The sequence below is a fragment of the Semicossyphus pulcher genome, unplaced genomic scaffold, assembly GCF_022749685.1.
Source record: "Semicossyphus pulcher isolate SPU_LCO1_2020_fin unplaced genomic scaffold, fSemPul1.0.p SCAF_4, whole genome shotgun sequence".
NCBI classification, from domain to species: domain Eukaryota; kingdom Metazoa; phylum Chordata; class Actinopteri; order Labriformes; family Labridae; genus Semicossyphus; species Semicossyphus pulcher.
Genome location: NW_027211715.1, coordinates 3,546,186 through 3,567,365, shown reverse-complemented (window position 1 = coordinate 3,567,365; position 21,180 = coordinate 3,546,186). Strand labels below are relative to the sequence as shown.

Genomic DNA, 21,180 nt, shown 5'->3' with positions numbered 1-21,180 from the left:
ATACATTTACGACACTGATGTTTAATTGTGTGATGGTTCTCAGCATAAATAAACCAAACACTCGTGTGATAAAACATCCAGTCGACCACACCAGAAGACTCTCAGCTCAGAGAGAAATCAGGACGATGGACTGATCCAAAAGCTGACCATCTTTCATCGTCGCAGCGAGCCAGCTGCTGAAATCCACAAATAAGAAGTGAGGCTTGACCTCTGCATGACAAGCATTGCATATGTGACCAGAAAAAACAACAAATGTGACGACGCCGACACACACACGCTCACACACACACGCTCATGAGGCGATAACAGAAAAGCTCTGATATGACGGAGACAGTGTCTGGGAAAAAAAGGCCACAAGTGTTGTTGGTCGAAAATTCCTTTGTGTGTTAAAAAAGAAACGTGAAAACAACTTTGGGAGGAATGTCCTTTATGTGCAGCCTCTCTGCTGCAGCATTTCAGAGGACGGCCTGAAGCAGCTGACAGACACACAGACACCCACTCCTCCAATTATGTGTCGAATCTTATAGAAATAGGTCTCCTATAAGTGGACCGGCAGCTCTGTCTCTGCACACATTTAGGCAGCGTCTGGACACATGGGAAGGGCCGGCAGCAGAGCTGGAAGTGACAGATGTGAGCTAAAAGGACTGAAAGTGATGTTTCCCATCGATAGCATCACTCAAAGACAGAAGGGATGCTTTCATGAGAATGCTAAAATGCAGAAGTAAAAATAACAAGTTAAATGTGTAAAAGGGAGTGTAGCATCCTTTTTAGAGTAATGCATACATCTGCTCTCAACAGTGATGCTCTTTATAGTTATGAGCATCTTCTCTTCATGAGGTAACTCTCACAGATCCTTCATGGTTGCACTACATTCATTCATGTCTAAAAGAAAGGTTGACCTCGTCGTAAATCTCTTAATTCTAAAAGGATACGAACGTGAATATGAACATTCACTTCACTGTGAAGGCAACTTTTGAGAAACTTGTGGGCTACATTCTGAAGGTATCCAACCCCAAAATGGGCAACTGATTCCCCCCAAACATACATGAACACACCCTGCCTCACACGAATGGTGCAGGACAAGTCCATGTGTTTAGGAGAGGAGCGCAGCATCATCTCATCTCAGGTACCTGAGACACATAAACTCCAGACAATTTCTAAACAACTTCAGGACATTCAGGTGAGACTGAACGCAGCAGATTCTCCATTTCAGACACGCTCTCACAACTGGTTACAGATCAAAAAGTGACTGTCAGCTACAAACATACATTTGAACACCGTTGTTAATAATATGACATGTCATGGTGACATACTGTATAAGTAACGTAACTGCAGCACACGTCCAGTATTTATTTTATTAGGAAACGTGTCGCTCCACCTGAACTCGCTCTTCTTCTTCATAAGGCTGTCAGAGTCGCTGAAGCAGGTCAGGTAAAAGAAGGAGCAGGGTTTTGTTTTGTTTTAAAGAAAGAAGAGTTTAAAGTCCCAAATAATAAAACGTTGTTTGTACATATGTGCGTACATATAAGGGCGTTTTCACATTAGGTACGATTGCTTCATACCGTTCCATACCTGAGGACTCCGAAGCAGAAGGTGGCAGTAATACACCTCAAAAACAACAAGAAGTAGAAGAGTATCATCAACAGGCCCGTACAATGGAGCCGACCTTCGCACTATGCCAGCTATTATTCACGTGTTGGAGAAAATCTCAAGAGCGACCCTCTCACCTACATTCCTACGGTATCAGCCCTGGCCGTGCCGCTCAGAGGATGAGGTCGGTGGTGCTCCGTGCGTACGTGGCTATCGGAGGAGACATTATAAAAAGCAGTCCACACCTGTGGTTTGGTACGGTAGCTTTTCACACCTGATGCGTACCGTACCCGAGTACACATGAAATCCAGATCACCTTTTCAAGTGGACCTGGGTACGGATCCACGAACCGTGCTCGAGTATGGTATCAAACGAACCAGACAACCTTTTTGCCAACTTATGTCACAGAACTGTGGCTCCACCTGACAGGAGAACTAAATGAGCACATAAAATAACACAGATTAAAATTATAAAATGAGGACAAATTCTGTTCGTCATCATGCCTCAAAGTTACAAAGTTAGGGTGCGTTATAATCTTTTTAAACATATGTTGCTTCTAAATGCTAAACAGAGGATGTTATGTTGTTACTCAGGAAGTTTCAGTGTAAGTGCAGGTTTAGAAAGAGCACGCTGAACTGCAGCACTAAGAAAGCTTAAAAATATTCTTTTTTTTTGTTATTTTACACCTTAAAATGTGTTCAAACATCCAAACCATACGGGTAAAGTCTGTGTTGTCCACTCCATTTTTCTCTTTATGAATAAGAACCGTGCAGATGTGTGGACGGAAAAAAAACACAATGGTGGCCCAGAGCTGGAAGCTGGTCCACTGAGATTGGCATGTCCTGTTTAGGGAGCATTCTTCACAATATACACATATAACACAAGCAACCTACAGGCTGGCTGCTGAATGTAGCTGCAGCATCAACATAGCGTGAGAACTGATGCTAAAAAAGTAGCTTATTTGTAAGTGTTTCAGTTGTTGTTAATCATCCTAAATCGACGAGGAAAGAAACGCATCGAGGGGCCTGTCAGACGAACTGCTGGGTGAGAAGAGGTTTGAACTTCCAGAACAAGGAGCGAGGTGAAAGCTGGAGACGAACACATTGTCTGCTCATGAAAAAGAAACACAGAAAACACATGGGGCAAAATGACACTGGATCAAGCAGTGGCGTGTTCGTAACCTCCCCCCACCAAAGAGACAAAAAAGAGCCATCATAATGAAAACACTGGGGGAAGCAAAATAACAGCGGGGTTCAGCGCATGTGAATAACCTTTCGGTGCTGGAAACACAGCTCACCCTTTCCAGAATAATTGAATTTGGTGTGCTTTGTGACCAAGTATAAAGGCCTCCCTTTGCTGAGCGGCAGGCCGGCCATGGCTGTTGCATAACAGAGCTAATAAAGGAGGCCTACAGGGCCGGGATGGAGAGGAGGAGGCAGACACGTGGGAACTGCCTCTGTTCTGCTGCTTTGTCTGGGGCCGCGAGCGAGCAGAGCCCCCGGGCATTAGTGTAGGCATGCCTAACATAACGCTCATTCCACAGATACAAAAAAGCCCCACAGAAGTGCCCCGCTTATCTGCAGGAGCCCCCGAGCTGCAGGAGGTATCCAGCGTCCTCAGACTCAAACGTGTGCGCAGGGATGAGGAGAGTTTGCAAAGTGCTGTGTTTGCAGGTTAATAGACTTGTCCTGGTGAAGCTTAACACCACAGTTTGCTCAGAGTTTCTCTGTCAGGTATCTCTGAGTTCACACATCCGTCTAATGTTTCACTACACGCTGCCATCTGACCAAAACATCTCCGTCCAGCTTCTCCCCCGCCTGCAGACATCCAATGTACCAGCAAGAGCAAACTTGAACTCTGGCTGATACGCAGCTCCGTTACACCACATCATGATCATCATTGACAATTATGTTTCAGCTCAATAGCTCTTGTGTTTTAGTGATCAGGCGATAATCCACAGCTGACACGCCTCTCTGCAGGTCAGCAGACTGGAGGCTCGTGCACATCCCTGACCCTAACCCTGACCCTGGCTGTGTGCTGCACGACACCACACCTCAAGGTGTCCAAACAAACTGTAACTAATTCAAAGAGTTGAACTGCATGGACCTTTCTGGAACAATTTGCCAAAGCATCAAAGAACAAAATCATCCAGTAAATGATCTTCTTTTCTTCTTCTTCTTCTTTTTCTTCTTCTTCTTCTTCTCGAGGTCTTTGTCTCACCTCAGACACCTCAGTATGAAAGTTCCTCCTCTCAGCGCAGAGCTGCAGGACTTCAGGAGGAGCTCCTGAGGCCTTTGTTTGACTTCACACACACACAGATCATATTATGACCAAAATATGGAAAAGTTTGATCCCTGCCAAATAAGGCTACCAGTCCCCTAAACCTTCACATCTTCCACTCTCGTCTCTGACACAAACGAGGAAGCTCCAACAAATACTGCCCACCTCGACCTGGGGAACATTTTCTATCATCCACGGCAAAAACTTACTGACCCGAAAAGTGTGATTCTGACGGTTGATTGACAGAAAATAAATGTCAACAGTTTTGTAAATCGAATCAGCATTTAAATCAGTTTTTCCTCCACAGATCGTCACTCGACGTGGCTTCCTGACAGTGACTGTTTGTCTGTCCTCTTACTCTGGTATGAAGGAAATTAAAAGTCTTTCCTTCTTGATGGTCGGACAAAACTAGGGACGCATCGCTTCGATACTAATAATGAATATCATTCTGATCGTGACTCAATAGCTGATTTAGGTATCGTTAAAGATTAGACTGATTCACTCAATTTAATTATATGTTTACATCTATATGCACATATTAAATCTAAAACATGTCAGGTGACTTGATATTGTAAATAATCACCGATTGACAAACATGCTATTTTCTTGATTGATTAATTCGTTTTTTGGTCGAATACATGTCAGAAAACGCAGATCAGATCATCACAGAGCGCAGTATGACGTCCTGAAATGTTTTGTTTCGTCCACAAGCCAAACATTTTTTAGTTCACTGTCACAGAAGAGTAAAGAAACCAGAAAACATTCACACCTAAGAAGGTAGAAACAGAGAAACTTGCCTTTATATTCTTTTAAAAAATACTCAAACTAATTTATTAATAGGTAACAATTAATCTCCATTAGCTGCATCTAGCTATATATATATATATATATATATATATATATATATATATATATATATATATATATATATAATCTGCAGATCAAACATACTTCAGCCAATACCGGCTCCAGAATCTAAGTCGATATGAGCCAATTACTCGGATCTTTTTGTCATACTTCAGCCAACACCTGTTTTATCTCTAACTGTTGGTGTGTTTAGACGTACCTGCCTACCTCACATATAACCCATTCTTTATTTTATGTATTGTCTTCCATTGCTGTTGTGTAGATATCTTATGGAGATCTAAAGGTATTGTACGCTTATTCTCTTTGTAAAAAGACCATCACAGAGCTGACTGAGCTGCCCGCCGTGGACGAATAACTTCACTTCATTTAAAGATGGTTTGTGTTTGGAGTTTGGACTTCCTCTTCTCAGCCTGATATCTGAATATCACAGTTTACAGTTGGACGACATTTGGTTCATTTTTCTGATTCCACACCTCCGATTACAACCACATCAACTCTGACAGGTACAGTACGCTCGCTGATGTTTTCACACTCAGTTAAAGCCTGTAACTCACGATGATGAAGGCCTACAACAATAACATGTGGTAGATACCAGATCTTTAAACCATCAGCCTTTGATTGGAGTCGCACTTAAACAGAGCAGCTGTCAAACACAAGGAAAACTCTTATCATCGCTGCATTCATCTCCCTCAGCTCCGCCGTGCCTCTCAGGTCTTTTATCTGCAGCTGATGGACAGAACGACATTTTTTAAGAGCGGCTGACGCTCACCCAAGAGCTGACACCTTTTTGTATCTGTTGCATGTTAGCAGAAAGTCAGCTTTAGGGCTGAATGGTGATGTGATTTATTGGAAAGTCAGTATCAGGTGGTGACAGAAGACATTCCTCTGGCCGAGATAACCTATAAATCACTGAGCAGCACCAGAACAAATGCAGAAAACATTCTTTAGTCATGCAAAAAGGAAGAAAAAAATCACCAGAGCTCAAACGCTGACGATTATAAGATGTTGTGAAAGTGCTATCAGCTGCACATAACAATGGTTAATCAACGTGCAAAGGGGGGAGGGGGGGTTCTTCAAGGAAATCAGGTTTTTCTTATCTAGATTACATGCAGCTACTACATTCCCACTGTTGAAATCAGCTGCAAGAAATCTGCGGTAAAAAAATGTTGCAGAGAAAGAGACGAGAGTTGTTTTTGTCGGGCCTTTTCCCTCGTAATGCAGCAGAGTTTAAATATTTCCTATAATTCCCAGTAATCTCACAAAGTCTGCTGTGAATGCCTGATTGAGCCTGTTTCTGGGCTGCTGAAATCCCAGTCCCCACAAAAGCACATCCTTGCAGCTTTCCCAGTGGCCCAACTAGCATTCCTGACATTTTTTCACAAAGATTTCTGGGAGTTGGAGTTTAAAGCTCCTTGCTGTACTACTCTGCCTTCTTAAATCAAATGAAACACACAGATTTAAGGTCAATTCAGGTTAAATCACAACATTATAGACTTGAAAGCTGCCTGAACAGGAAGGAAAGCTGGGTAACAATAGCTCACTGTGCTGAAGCAGGGATGTTTCAGGTCAATGGGAGTCATAAATGAGTTTACTGATGAGTCTGACGATTCAGGTTTGAGGAGACAGATTCATACAAACTCAGGTGACCAGGCTGACAATACAGGCTGCTGTTGGAGGAGACGAACCGGAAAGGCTGAGCTGCTCCATGTCACAGACCTGTCAGACTTTTTTAAAGACGCATAATGGGGGAAAGTATTAATGTGAGCTGCAGCACAGTAGGGGACCATGGGCGTTACATCCCGTGTTTGCATGGGAACTTCTTCAAGAGGCCACAAAGCTGCTGCCAAAACTGATCTGATTCATCGGTGTCTGCTACAAAATCCACCGCAGCCTTGTGTCACATTAAAGGGAATGAAGGGGGTAATTTACTGCCCTGGCCCCCAGAAACAAAACAAAACTGCCCCCACCCTCCTGGCATCTCCTCCTGCGGTAGTTTGTTATTAAGACCTGTTGAATTAAAATGACTTTAAATGTGAGTGTGTGTAATCCCAGTGCTCCCAGGCCTTCAGCATACCTATCTCTGGGGTCAATCCATGAAGTTTGCCGGGTGTTGTGGTCGATAAAAAACACTCTGCCATCGTAATCCCGGGCTTCCTCCCAGCCCGCGGGCAGCGGCAGCTCCGAGCTCTCTCTCCGCTTTCCGCCGCTGACCCACGGCATAGCGTCGGGATGGTGAGAGGGCTGAAGCCCCCTGCCCTGCGTTTTATCCCCCCGAAAAAGTCGCTCTTCACTGCATTACAACAAACTCTACCTCGACGCACTTGTCAGCGCGAACAAAGTTGACATAAAAACAAAACTTTCCACCGAGGTTGTCTGCTAAAAACGTCCCGCTGGAGGTACATCCACGTTTCTTATTCTCCTTCTTACAACCCGCAGAAAAACAGCAGCTCAGCTCTCACGGTCCTCGGTCCTCCATGTTCGCCTCCTCCACCATGTTTCATTCCTCCGTGTCCATATTCGGCTCGAGCGCATTTGCATAAACTGTAGTGTTGCGACGTTCGCGAACGAGCCAATTCTTTTGAACGACTCTTTGGTGCGAACGACGGCAAACGAGTCGTAGGTGAGAGCCGTTCTTTTTATAGTTGTTCCCAAATTTCACTGCCAGCCCTAGATCCATTCCCCTTTATGCCGAATAACATGCATCCCAGCTTTGGTTTTGACTTTGTTGTTTTCTTCAGCTTGTTTCTTGTTTAGTATAATGACTTTTTTCCCTTAAAAGTACGACTTAAATCTCGTAATATAACCTTTTTTCTCATAAAATTCCGTCTTTTTTCTTGTAATCTATGACTTAATTCTCGAACTCTTGGATATTTTTTTCCACTCAATGTGGCCCTAATTCTCTGCCAAGTTTATTGTTCTTTTGTTGACTACAGAGATGTATCATAAATTATTGGCAAATCAATAACGTTGATTAATTGTTCCTGCATTATTCAGCTGTATCCTTTTAAATTGCTGAATTTTAAATATGCATGTGTGTTGACATGGGAGACACGTTCGCAAGTCCAACCACTCTCTCACCTCGGATCTTATGGCTCCGTTCCATTCCGAGAGAAAGAACGGCTCTCGGAAAGGAATGGAGCCATAAGATCCGGCTCCCTTCAAAGAGCCTAAATTCCCAACACTTATAAACGTTCGGACGTACGCAGAGCGAGCTGCCCCGTCCAATGGATAAACTTCAGAGATCAACTCTCTCATTAAAGTTTATCGACGCTGTGGAAACAAACTCTCTAAATTACGTTTTATATTTGAGCTAAACCATAATTTAGTAAACAGCAGAGGTGTGTGAAAGAGGCTAATTTAGCTAACTTTACGTTACTGTTCAGCACTCAAACAACAACCTGTTGATCCCCCTCACACAACCGGTTATTATTATCTTCAAAATGAAATTGTATCATCACTAGAAAAAAAGTAGATGAATAGTTAACACAAAATTACTTTGAATATGAATCGGACAACTCCCCCCTGAACGCACTGACAAACCCGTGGTTTGTTGTTGACTGTATGAATAGTTCAGCTGTACAGCAGCGCCCCCTGGTGTCTGCAATGGAAACTGCATAGTAGAGTTCTGCATACTTATTGATTGACTGATTGTTTATCGTGAATTATAGACGTATAGTTTAAAAAAGGACATTTGGATTCTTTTTTTTTCAGGCTACTAGCAGAAGATAATAATAACACGATAATAATGATGAAAAAAAACATTGTTTATATAGTACAATGACGTGAAGAAACAGGAGTATAAATCAAAACAGGCACATTCAAACAAGTGCAAATATTTCGTGATAAAACCAATCAAATGAATAACAACAAAACAGGCTCCAAAAAGCAAACTTCACTTAAACTTTTACGATATTAAATTGTCCCTTACTTAGATTAATATATTTCAAAATATGATACAAGTTATCATTAAAGTAACTAAAGCCCTCAGTTTAATGTGATGGAAGAAGTAGAAGGTGGCATCAAAAGAGCAGACTCCAGCACAGTCTGACATGGCTTACTGGGACACTTAATAACATTAAACCATAGTTAACAAAATCAGTTTTACCTGTGCTTTCCTGGTCTGATAAGTCAAAATGGGACATTTTGCACCTCAGGACCAGTGTGTCATTTGAGGGCCGATGGTGACCTGCAGCAGGAGAAACTTCACACATTTCAAATCACTGTCAAAGCCAAGTGCAAATGATTTTTAAGCACAAAATCTTAAAGAAATTGTATCTAAGGGCTTCACAAGAAAAGTATATACACATTGCAGGAACAATGATTACAATAAAATCAGTAAAATCAGCTTTTATACTGAATACAATATAACATTTATATTATATATTATACTTGAGGAAGAAAGTAAGAGGAGGCTTTTTGTCTTTCTTTGACAGTAGAAAGAGACTAAGTCATTTAGTCAATTTAGTCATTTGGTCCAAGTCTCAAACAAGTCTCAAGTCATTTTTTCTTGGGCAAGTCAAATCAAGTCAAGTCAAGTCCTTAGTTAAGGCAAGTCAAGTCACAAGTCAAGTCACAGGTTATGTCAAGTCAGGTCGAGTCCTTAGTTAAGGCAAGTCAAGTCACAAGTCAAGTCACAGGTTATGTCAAGTCAGGTCGAGTCCTTAGTTAAGGCAAGTCAAGTCACAAGTCATGTCACTTTTTCTCCACCCAAGATCCAGCACTCTTACCTGTAGTATTCGGTCTTTATAAGGAGAAAACACAAGGTGTTAGCAGCAACTTGTTCAAAAAGTCTGACAATGAATTGTATCTGTGTTATCTTGGCACAGACGCAGCCATGACGACGGTCTGCTCTGAGACCGTATTGAGGAGTAACGAGTACGACTGATGAGGCTTCTCTTTGGGGGCTTAGATGTTGAGTGTTGCCATAGCGAGGAGTTTGACTGACAGCCATCCATCCAATCATGACAATCACATACAGGGAGCTTTTTGAGTTGTCATGATTCCCAGTTTGTGCTGCACATGTACTTGATGGTTAGAAACTTAACAATTTTATAATTCTATAATGAACAACTTACATTTAAACTTATGAACACACACAAGTCATCCTGCCTCAAGTCCAAGTCGAGTCTCAAGTCATTTATTTTTTGGCAAGTCAAGTTGCAAGTCATCAAAACAGTCGACTCAAGTCACCAAGTCTCAAGTCCTCTGCTTTTTAAGGCTTTAAATGAGTCAGATTGTCGGATGCAGTCGGGAGGAAAAGGCCCTGCCAGCTGACTTCCATTTAACATGTTGTGAGTAACTGCAACTTAATAAACGTTTCTATTAAACAACTTAAAGGCCATTTGAGTTTGAGCCTTAGTGATCGATACCATCATGGCTGCTAAACATGAAGTCAATTTTAAATATGCAACCCTTTCGCCTTTCGAAGATATGTCTGTATATTAATAGTACAAGTCTTTTCTAATTAGGTTGAAATAAGAGCAGAATAAGACAAAATGATATTAACATTTCAGGATTCAGTTTTGGGTTTCCAGGACCTTTGGTGACCTCTGTCTGAGATCATCAGGAACTGCAACAACACTGATGATAGAAAAATTAATTTCCTCATAGTTTGCTTGAAGTTTATACTGCAGGGACAAAAACGTTGTTGTGACATGAAATCCAAGTGGAATATCCAGTTAGTGGGAATATGTGTTGGTCGTTGTTATAACAAGTCCATTCCCCATACCTGGGACCTGAAACAGTGGAAGGAAATATTAACCCTGTCCAGAAAATGCACTTTACACCTGACGTGTGTGCGTGCGTGTGTGTGTGTGTGCGTGTGTGTGTGTGCAGCCGAGCAATCGTGCACTCCTTGCGGAGACGTCAGTGCAGTCAGCTGAGCATTTCGGAGGAGGAGGAGTTTTGGCAGACTGAGGACGGATCTTATCTTTGCATTTTTGTTTGTGTGTGTTTGTTTGTGCTCGTACACTGCTGTATGTGTGTGTGTGTGTGTGTATGTGTGTGTGTGTGTGTGTGTGAGAGAAACATTTCCTCACATCAGAGCTTTGATCTACAGCCTCCCACCATCATTTCCCACAGGCTGTGTAGTGTTCATACGACAGCTCACAATAAGCGGCTCTGTTGTTTCAGAATCAGTCACATGCAGAAACAAGCTTCACTGTGACGCCAGCAAACATGAATATTATAAAAGTTCATGCATTTTTATAAACTACATCTATTACATGCAGTATTATATGCAAATGATACTACACATGAAGCAGATATTATTTTCCCCTGCCTGTTTATGACACTAAAGTTTTGTAGAAGTTGACATGATGGACATTTTGAGGACTTTGAGGTTTAAAAGCAGTTACGATCACAGAGTGGGGATTTAATAGTTTTGCTAGAGGATGCTAATGAGGATTTTATCTTTTTGTAAACAGTAACCTGCCTGTGCTGTTTTTAGTCGGACCATGGTCATTTATTTGCTTGTTTACACTTGTGGACACACAGGATGCACACAAACGTTTATCAGGGAGTCTATTTCTTACATAAAAATGCACAAATTATAATATCCTGTCTGCACATAATTTCCTCCCTGGTGGCCCGCTGATTGTTGAGTCTGACCATCTCTGCCCCTGCTGCCCATTGGCACAGCAGCCGGAGCAGGAGGACCTGAAGGGGGAGGGCCGATCGAGCCCCCTCTCCTCCCTGCAAACTGAAGATGTGAGCTTCTCTGAGCGGGGAACTGTTTGTGAAAGAGCTGCAGAGCCTGAGCGGTCAGCTCTAATTATCAGGTGTTGTGAGGAGTCAGAAGTGCAGCCAGAGAAGAGAAGAAGAAGAGCTCTTGTGGCTCTGTGAAGCGTGGAGGCCAAACAGAGAGAGCAAGAGAGAGAGAGAGAGAGAGAGGGGAAGATGGACACGTGCGCCTGCGCTTTGGAGCTGCTGGGGATGCTGGTGTACATTGGAGCTTGGCTCTGTGCTTTAGCCACCACTCTCTTACCGCAGTGGCTCACCATGTCCACCGCTCTGCTGCCCGTGGAGAGCTACGAGTTGGGCCTGTGGGAGACCTGCGTGGTGCAGGACGTCGGGGGGATGGAGTGCAGAGCCTACGACAGCCTGCTGGGCCTCTCCAGTGACCTCAAACTGGCCCGCTTCCTCATGTGTGCCTCCCTCGCCGTGGGCATGCTGGGAATGCTGGTGGCCATACCTGGACTCTACCTGGTGAACAGCTGCAGGGAGCACGGAGGCCACAGAACGAAGAAGACTTTGACCGTCATTGGAGGAGTGCTCGGGATGGTTTCTGGAGTTCTGTGTCTCATCCCTGTCTCCTACATGGCTCATTTAGCTGTGATTCATTTCTTTGATGATACAGTACCGGATGTGGTGCCTCGATGGGAGTTTGGAGACGCTTTGTTCTGCGGCTGGGCTGGAGGGTTTCTCCTCATAGTGGCCGGGCTCCTCCTGGTCACCTCCTGCGTGTGTTCACAGGAGGAGGATGAGCCCAGGCGGCAGAGGAGACACCAGCTCATGGGTGCAGATTTTTCCTCCAGGAAGCGCTCAGAGTACGTTTGAAGGACGAATCATGAAAGAAATCACCTTCATAGAGACTGAAAACACAACACAATCACCTGTAGAGCGGCACCTTTCAAATAATGATGTAAATATCAAAGACAGCCTCCTGCGTTAGGGTCGCTTTATGTGCAAAAATGGATCAAATGATTGTAAAACAGTGAAAATGAGACCTTGTAGAAAATCCCACCACAGCAGCAGCTCCACGACTTTAAACCTGCTGTGACCTGTAGAAGTCAGTGTTTTTTTTAAAGATGTGTTTTATATAAATGCTTTATATTCCTTATTTTTCAGGATCTCTCTCCTGTCAGTGCCAACAATGAACAAACTGTTACTTCAACCCTTTATATGGGACACTTAAGCTTTTTAAAATGCTGTGATTGTAAATTATTCTCAACACTGAAACATAGAGGAAGCACAAATTATAACGTGCCAGGTTACATGCTGTACTGTGCAGCAGATTCAGATGATTTACATAAAGAATTATATTGAAATTGTGTTAAAAAGTTGTCTTTTTTGTGTTCTCTGTTGGAATTTGTTGACTTTTGTCTTTTATTTTGAGGTTTTTGTTGATAAAATACGAAGTTTTGGCATGAATCTGTATGAAACACTGAAAATATGTGTCCGTTATGTCAGAGGAGGAAACATGGCTGCTCTTTTGCTTTTTCCTGTAAACCCAGAACCTATTTTGGTCTGAAGTAGTCCCGGGTGGTTCTGTAACCAGACGACAAGCTGAGCAGGAGGAGGAGGTGTGTAGACCTGACTGAAAACAGCCGTCTCGCTCCGTCAGGTGTGTGTGCGGCGGTGGAAACACAGCTTGAGACTAATTCCATCAGATTTCCTGGTCGCTCGCTGAGCTAAGCTGTGTTTAATGAATGCTCTAATGGGCAGCGTGTACTGTGAAGAATGCTGAGCAGGTTGCCCTCGCCGGCTCCCGCTTTGACATAATTACACAAATTTGCCAAGGTCAAAGGGCGCCGCTGCTCCCTGCCCTCCGAACTGTCTGTATCATTTACACAGGACAGGTACAGTGACATGAATGTGTTATTGCATGAGAGGAGGATGATTTTCTAACCTCCTCATCCTGATTATGTGACTTTCCCTGCAGTCAGCACTTCAAGAGTGAAGTTAATGAGAGGTAATGAAGGTGTCACAGAAGCATATGTTCCCTGAAGAAGTCTGGACGTGACAGAGTTGCTTTTGAGGATCTTAAAAGAGTTTGTGTCAGAGCCAGAGAGCGTGGAGCAGGTCGAGAGGCGGCTTTCTATCGTCTGACGCCGTGCAGGCTGCAGGGAGGGAGGGCCGGTGTGTCCCAGTGTGAGGGCAGAAATCAGCAGGGGAGGAAGAGAAAACAACTGCAGAGATGTTCTTTTGGATTACCGTAAGAGTCTGTGTGCAGAGGGGCCGGGGAGAGCGGCGAAACAGAGGAAATGTCCTCTCGCAGGATGTTTCAATGCAAACAAACAAACCTGCTCTGCTGTTTACATTTATATTATGTTTGTAAAAGGACTGACTGTAACATGACCCTCTGCACCATATACAGTCATTGCTCTGCACTGACAGTTCAGATGGAGATCGCTGATTATCATATCTCTGATCAGATATGAGAGTCAACATGTTGGAGATTACAGTTGTGTGAAATCATAACTGATAAAGCATCAAGATAAAGTTCTAACACCCTAACCATAGCCCTGCGTTAACCTGATCCCTTTATCTGTTACCTTTATTGTATCTGTAAAGTCAAGGCGCACTGAGAAGGACGAGCAACAATAAAGCTTTGTAGTTAAAAATACTCCTACCTAAAGACTTATTCTAGACAGTAGACACATGAGATTATTAGAGATGCATCAGTGTTAGGGCAGCACTTACTGCTGGAGCTGCGACAGATGCAGCCAGATCTCTTGGAGAGGAAAGAAGAAAAAACTCTTCTACACTTCCCTTTTTATAATTCTATGTTTTGGGCCTTTTTTCAACTATACAAGAAGTAAAATGAGAAATAATTTACTTTGATAAGAAATTATCATTGAGGGTCCAACGATAAACATTTTAAAAAGTGTCAAAATTGATGCAGCAGCAGCAGAGGTTCATCTGTTTTCTAACAGCATTCTTCTTCCTTGTAAAAATGTGGTGCCTACATTACCCATAATGCAACTCTCAACCCCTCATTTATACTGCATAGTAGTACAGTTTTACTCAACATGTCGCTATGAGCCGTAGTTTTTTGGTCTCCCATTGGCCAAAATTGAGGACTGTACCTGGTAGTATTTATGGTGTCACCTTGGCCAAGGTTCAGAGTCGCCGACTGGTCAGAGAGAATCAGAGAACACTTCTCAATAGCATAACATAAGACACAAGTATATATCATGTTACGTACAGTTCGTGCCAAACACAGGCAACACATAGCTGTTTCACACTATGTCACTTTGATGCTCAGCTAAAAACCCTGCCTGAAAGGAACAGGTAGTATGTGCAGAAAACAAAGTATCCCATAGAAGCTAGAGGAAAAAGAGTGGAATGCTAATGCTAAGCAATGTGTGGCCTTGTAGCCTGTGCATTCGTAGCCTGTGTAGACGCTAAGGCCGAACTGAAATGAGATGGTCTGGTCAAAGGAGGATTTCCTGTTTGCGCCACGAGCTGTTCCCGCCCTTACCCTTGCGTCACAAAGTGCTGCTCCTGTGACCTAGCAAGAGGTAGCTAGCTGGCTAACTAGCTAACATAACTAACGTCATGTAACTTAACTTGTTATTTTAACAATAATCCTTAGTATCAAGGCCCCTTTAGTTCTTCTAACAGTTGTATCTCTAGCTATTCGACTGAGTAGAAACCAAAATTTTTTACATGTTAAGTGTTTTTGTCGGCTGCTTCAGAGTCAGCCATCTTGTTTGAATTGGTGTGACGCGCCGCTGTGACACAATCGGCCTTCAAGTAAGGCCTTCAAAGGATGCAACCCCTGAATTGGGACACGGCTGATATGCTAGTGGCTAGCATCGATGCTTTAGCCTAAAGCACGGATTAGGAGCGTGCTTCAGAGGTCTGGTAGATGAGTGAAGCTTCACCTGGAGCCACAGTGACTTTTTACCACTCTTTCACATATACATTAGCAATGTTTAAATATATGTCTTTTTGTGTTAACTGTTGATCTGAAAAGCAGTACGTTTTAGACAAAAATAATATCATTTGTCCCTTTCAAATGATGCGCAGTATAATTAAATTAAACCCACAGGCAAAGTACAATTAGATAAAATTGTACTCCAGTAATTATTTTCTCTATACATGTATAAGGCTCTGAATTTAATCATTTAATGTGATCTTGATATCTAAAGATGATTCAAAGAATCTCAGAAGAAGATAAAGGAATAAAGGTATAAATCTTGTCTTTGAGGCTCATCTGCTTGGAGTCTTACCACTGATACTCTCTCTGACTGTAACTTAACTTTAATCTTTGTGAGCCTATCTTTGGCTTTTGGGAAAAATATTTGGATATGAAAGTTATTTAGTTTAATCATTGCCCCTCTGCCGTACTTCAGTGTTCCTCCATTATACAGTGCAGCTGATAGAGTAGAAGGCTTAGCATGACAGATTAGATAAAACATAAGAGCTCAGGGTATCATGTCGGACTTATCTGCTAAGGGGAATGTTCAAGAGACAGGTGGGAGTCAGGGGGGTGTACGGGAAATTATTTATTCTTTTCCCAAATCTCTTATCTGGAGGAATGCTTTTGAACAATATTGAGACTCTGTTAAATTATTATCAGTGGTTCTCCTGTTATAGATCACTGGCAGAGCTTAAAATCTTGCAGGAGGAGCACGTCTACCTTTCATCCACTTCTGGGACTTGTGTTTTTGACAGAGAGCTGTGTCGGCTGAAGAGGGTCTTTTGTTTCCTGCAGCTAGCCGCCTCCAGAGAGGTGCAGCGGGGCCACTGGGCCACAAACTGTGTCTGTGTGTGTGTGTGTCTACCCTGGCAACAATCAGCACTGTGAGGCGGCCCCCTCTACATACTCACATGCCTGCTCTCGTCAGCCTCCTACCCAGGTCACATGAGCAGGGCCCCAAGTCAACCTGACCCGCTAAGATCCCTCCTCACATGGGGCCCGTTAGAAGCCCACACCTTGACATGTCATGTTACCGCCCACAACCGACTGGTGGTAATAAAAGTGATCAGTTATTACAGCAACACATCCACAGCACTATTGGATAACACTGCTGAAAAGATAACTTTTATTATAACAACTGCAGATATGAATTGGTCCCTGAACTCTGGTTCGAATCCAATACAGCTGTACTCACGTTATATGAGCCACATAGACTTAAAATAGACTCTGCTGACAGGCTGCTATCTGTAGATTCTCTTAAGAACAGAGGGTACCCGCGCTGCATTAAAAGAATATTATTAATTAACTATAATCAATATATTTATATTAAGAATGACTGTATGTGAAAGATGACACCATTTTAATCCCCCCAACAGTTCCATTGCGGGTTTAGCTTTTCAATTAGCTTGTAGCAAAAGTTACAAAGCATCTCTTCTCTTTATCGGGATTAATTTACGTGTATACATTGTACATAAATGAACACTAAAGCTTCTCAGTTTATTTTTGTGGGTTTGATGGCCTCAATTTTACTGCCATGGCAGTCAGATAATGTCAGAGACAAGCTAACATTGACTAGCACATTTAGCAGCCCCAAAGCTAACCGAAACGTAACAACTTCCTGCACTCTGCTGGATATGTAAACTAACTTTTTTGCTAATGGTAGTGTTTGCTAGAAATTTAGCCTTCTATTAGCTAGCTCTTTGACAAGCTTACATGTTAGCATAGCTTACCTAAGCGAACGCAATATAGCTTCAGGAGCTAAATGTAATGTTAGCTAGGAAATTAGGCTTTCTCTACTGCATCGTGTAACACGATCAAATATTAATGTAAGCTTAGATGTGATTAAATTCCTTTTGTTAGCTGTTCTATGTCCGTAGAAAAAGGGTTCTTTAAAATGTTGTTTTAATATTAATAATATTTGCTGTATAATACTCTGCTCTAGCTCCCAAGCACAATGGAAAATAAAGAAAGTTAGATAGACAGACAGACAGATAGATACTTTATTGATCCCGAACTGGGAAATTGTGGAATTTATTAGCACCAAGTTAGCACCAAACTGGCACAAAGTGGTACATGTAGCAGCTAAAGAGCTAACTCCAGCTAAATCATTTCCTCCAGTAGTTAGTTAGAAACCAAAGCAGAGCTAAAATGAGAGATTATATTGGTTTCATATTTATCAGCTTGACCTTAGCACAATTGCTATATCTGCTGGACGTATCAACCCCTCAACTGTATGCTAGCTTACCACAAAAATAGGGAAGGTTAGCTACAATCTTGGGGAGCGTTTAGCAGCTAGCTAATTTAATTTGAACTTTCTTCTTAAATATTCGATCATTGTTGATCACATAGATACATAACCTGTTAATGGTGCTAATATTTGCTTGATGTGTAAACCATCCTACTGTAGCTTTCCAGCACAATGGATGAAATAGAAAGTTAGCAACACGCTAGTAAACATATTTGGTTATAACTTAGCAACTAAAGCTCTAACTTGATGATAATAATAATAATGTTATAATGAGTTTATATTGGAACATCAATAATAGTATGCATTGATCAGGTGGATAGAAACATGATGTTGCTCTGTATCTAAAGTTTTGCAGCTTGTTTTTCCTCTTCTTTCTGAAAAGGTGGCTGAAAACAGACTGAAAGCTAGCCACAAAGCTAAATATTGACACAGGTAAAGTAGTATTATTCACCATGCTAGTGCGCTTTTCAACTGCTTTCAGAAGTGTTCTTTAATAGGGAATGTAAATGTCACATTGCCATTGCTTCTTAAAATTAAATTATTATTCACCAATACAAAAAAATCATGTTATTTCTTTATTTATTATTTATTTTAAGATCGTCAAGTGACAATGAAATCTTGACTGTTATTCTGTATGATGCTGATTCGTATCTTATAGTGTTTTTTGGTACAGGCCATACAGGCTAAAGGTAGGTCCAAAATCTTGGCAAAGGCCGTCGTCCAAGTCACTTTGCTAAAGATGATAATCCATGATTAACTGTTCATAATGTTAGTTTTGTACATCATGACACTTCCTCAGTGTGAAATGCAGGATTATCTAGGCCCTGGTTGCCTACATTCAGACCCCTGTGCAATGGGGCCTCTGAGCTCAGGGTCTGCCAGGCGTAGCGGTAGCAGAGGAAAAGCAGCCCGCTTATAAGCATCAATACGGAAGCGAAGAGGCCAACTCCGATGGCAGAGCCGACTTTCTGCTTGACAGGAGCCGCAGGGAGGTGGAACTCAGGGGGAAAGTCTATGGTGCTGTTGTTATAGATGGAGGTCATGTTCCACACCAGGGGGACCAAACACAACACTGCCGTCAGCACATAAAGGGTCCCTGCTAGCAAGAAGAGCAGCCTTATGTTCTTACGGTCCTCCACAGAGAAGTAGGCCATCCTCATGGCCAGAGCAGCGCTGATGTTCCCTGCCAGGCCGCAGATCACAGCCAGCACCACCAGAACCTGAGCCACGGGGATCTCAGTGGGGGCGAAGGGGTCCGAGATGCTGATGCTCTGACAGTTCTCCAGGCTGGGGAGGGTGTGACTGAAGAAACACGCCTTCCAGATTCCCACCCAGGCCACGCCCGAGGTGATGACAGATTCATCCTCCACGTACCACAGACGCCACTCATTTAGGCCGGCTGTGGTCAAAATGAGGATCCAGGCGAGGGCCCCAAACACCAGGCCCAGGAACTGCCAGTGAGCCGTGTGAGACAAGTAAATCATCCTGCTGGTGGGACCGCTAACACTCAGAGAGACCGAACGCTGACTCCTGCCAGACATCCATCACATCGGCTGAAAACACAAACAAACAAAGCTGATTCACCTCAGAGGAAATCTTTAAAGGAACAGTTCACCATAATAACCAGAAAATACTATCTCTTTCTCTTAGCGTTTTTTAGCCATGTGGACAATTTTATCTGACTCAGATCTCCTCAGATATTTTGCCTCCTTTTCAACATAGCCAAGTTGAAGATGCTTATGTTGATTAATTTAAGGGGCCAAATGCAAAACATTTGGTTTGTTCCCTATTGACTCCCGTGTAAAAGCACGCCAATGCTGGAGTACATAAACCTTCATGGCCCCCAGGTTTCAGTTTGTCAGTTGGTTTGAAGCACTTTGATTTAACTGTATTCGTTTTAATGAAGGGCTTTAAAAGTACTCTTTGACAATACTGCTCCTCTATAGGAAAGTAAATAGTAGTCAGGAAAAGAGTAAAACTATATTCTTCTTATTATTCTTTATACTATTGGCATTTTGGCCTCTACTGGACAGCTTAAAGTGAAGGTGCATACAGGACATAGGGAGAGAAAGTGGGGTTTAACATGCAACAAAGCTCACTCATCATCAGTATTTCAAACAATAATACATAAAGTTGTCAAATGTATTAATTGGATCATGAAAAGGTGCCGTATGTGGTGGTGATTTTAATTATTCTGTGGTTTGTAAACACTAAACTATAAACTCTGTCAGTAAAGGTGTCTAATAAATCATGTTTACTATTAAGCGCTTGTGTACGCACATGGAACAGAGCCCACAGTGACAGAGGACAGTGTGCACTTAGATTTACAGCACATGCGTCATCATGACTGCGAAATAAAACTGCTGCTGCCAACGTGGTGTCTGTATGATCCCTCATAATAACTGCAATGATTCTGCTTCTATCCCAAGTTACACTGTTTAGGGCAAAAATTTAACCAAGAACAATCTCTTTAGGTGTGAAAGGTCTGTGAAATGTGACACTTTAGATTAAATCACCGTTCGAGAAATCACAGGGGTAGCTCTTGCTTGGAAGTCAGACTCTTGCATCTTTTTTTTTTGGCTTTAAAGACAGGACATGTGGGGAGGACATGTGGGGAGGAGAGAGAGTGGGGGCTGACACACACCAAATGATCGGACCTGTGATCGGTGCATCGAGGACTGTAGCCTCTACCAACACCCCCGACTCCTCCATCTTTATATTAAAATGGATGTCAGACATGACTAACTTATAATTTTTCATTGATCCGGCAGCCTTTTATTAAATACACTACCAGTCAAAAGTAAATGGGAGAGTGTGTCCAAACTTTTGACTGGTAGTGTATATGTAAACATAACCTTTAGGACCAGTTAAACTACAGGCCGTCATTAACATACAGGTACATTGGTTAAGGTGTCTCAGTGACAGCTAAGTCATGACATAAGATTTAAGATTTTTATAACGTGATGTTATTTTTACTATTATTTACAGATTATTGTTTTCAATGGAGGAAGAATGTGGACACCCTGGACAAAGTCCCGTCAGCTGAGGCACCTTTATGAGTTGTTTTTGAGTGTCCTGTCGCAAGAGTTTTTCCTTTAAGGATCATGGGAATAAAGACACACTATAAAACTAAACAATGGAGAGCAATAACCACAGCAGGTATTGTCAAATACATATATACACAGTATTGTTCGATCAGGTTTAGAATAAGATTAAAACTCCTTAAGGCTGCACTTAAAGTGTAGACAGCTTGTTTTTTAGTAACGTACTGAAGTTAATGATTCTCAGTTTAAACCTTTGATGCAGTAAAATAAAACACCTTGTTATTGGATGTGTTGTTTTACTCACCTCGATGTGTCTCAAGTTCATGTTTCTGTTGTTCTCAGTATAAAACGAATCCTTCCAGAGACACCGTTTTTATCACAGTATAGTGAATGTGAGTGGCAGTCCACATGATGTGAGTACGTGAGACGAAGCCAAACAGTAACACCTGACTGTAAAAGATCTCGTCATGTCAAAGTCTCTACCTTCCACATTATCAGCAGAG

The 21,180-nt window shown here is 42.4% G+C and overlaps 3 protein-coding genes across 4 annotated transcripts in view; 1 reads left to right on the top strand and 2 right to left on the bottom strand.

Annotated features, from left to right (window-relative positions):
• The window catches only part of wwc3 (WWC family member 3), a 39,501-nt gene extending 32,271 nt beyond the window's left edge, over nt 1–7,230 (bottom strand). For both annotated transcript variants that reach the window (XM_069680510.1, XM_069680511.1), the window contains exon 1: nt 6,812–7,230. In XM_069680510.1, the coding sequence (XP_069536611.1) occupies nt 6,812–6,957 (146 nt within the window). In that variant the 5' untranslated portion in view covers nt 6,958–7,230. The remainder of the gene's footprint in view (nt 1–6,811) is intronic.
• Nucleotides 7,231–11,475: 4,245 nt separating this feature from the next.
• Nucleotides 11,476–12,826, top strand: LOC138607749 (putative claudin-24). Its single transcript, XM_069680391.1, has one exon. It carries the CDS (start codon nt 11,635–11,637, stop codon nt 12,292–12,294), a length of 660 nt encoding a protein of 219 aa, XP_069536492.1. The 5' UTR covers nt 11,476–11,634; the 3' UTR covers nt 12,295–12,826.
• A 5,589-nt stretch (nt 12,827–18,415) lies between these two features.
• On the bottom strand, nt 18,416–19,178 carry cldn34a (claudin 34a). Its single transcript, XM_069679788.1, is given in 2 exon segments — nt 18,416–19,135; nt 19,137–19,178. Coding segments are annotated over 2 exon segments (762 nt in total).
• Nucleotides 19,179–21,180: the final 2,002 nt, after the last annotated feature.

Excerpts from the sequence above, each read along its gene's own strand:
- LOC138607749 (XM_069680391.1), top strand. The coding sequence starts at position 11,635 with ATGGACACGTGCGCCTGCGCTTTGGAGCTGCTGGGGATGCTGGTGTAC.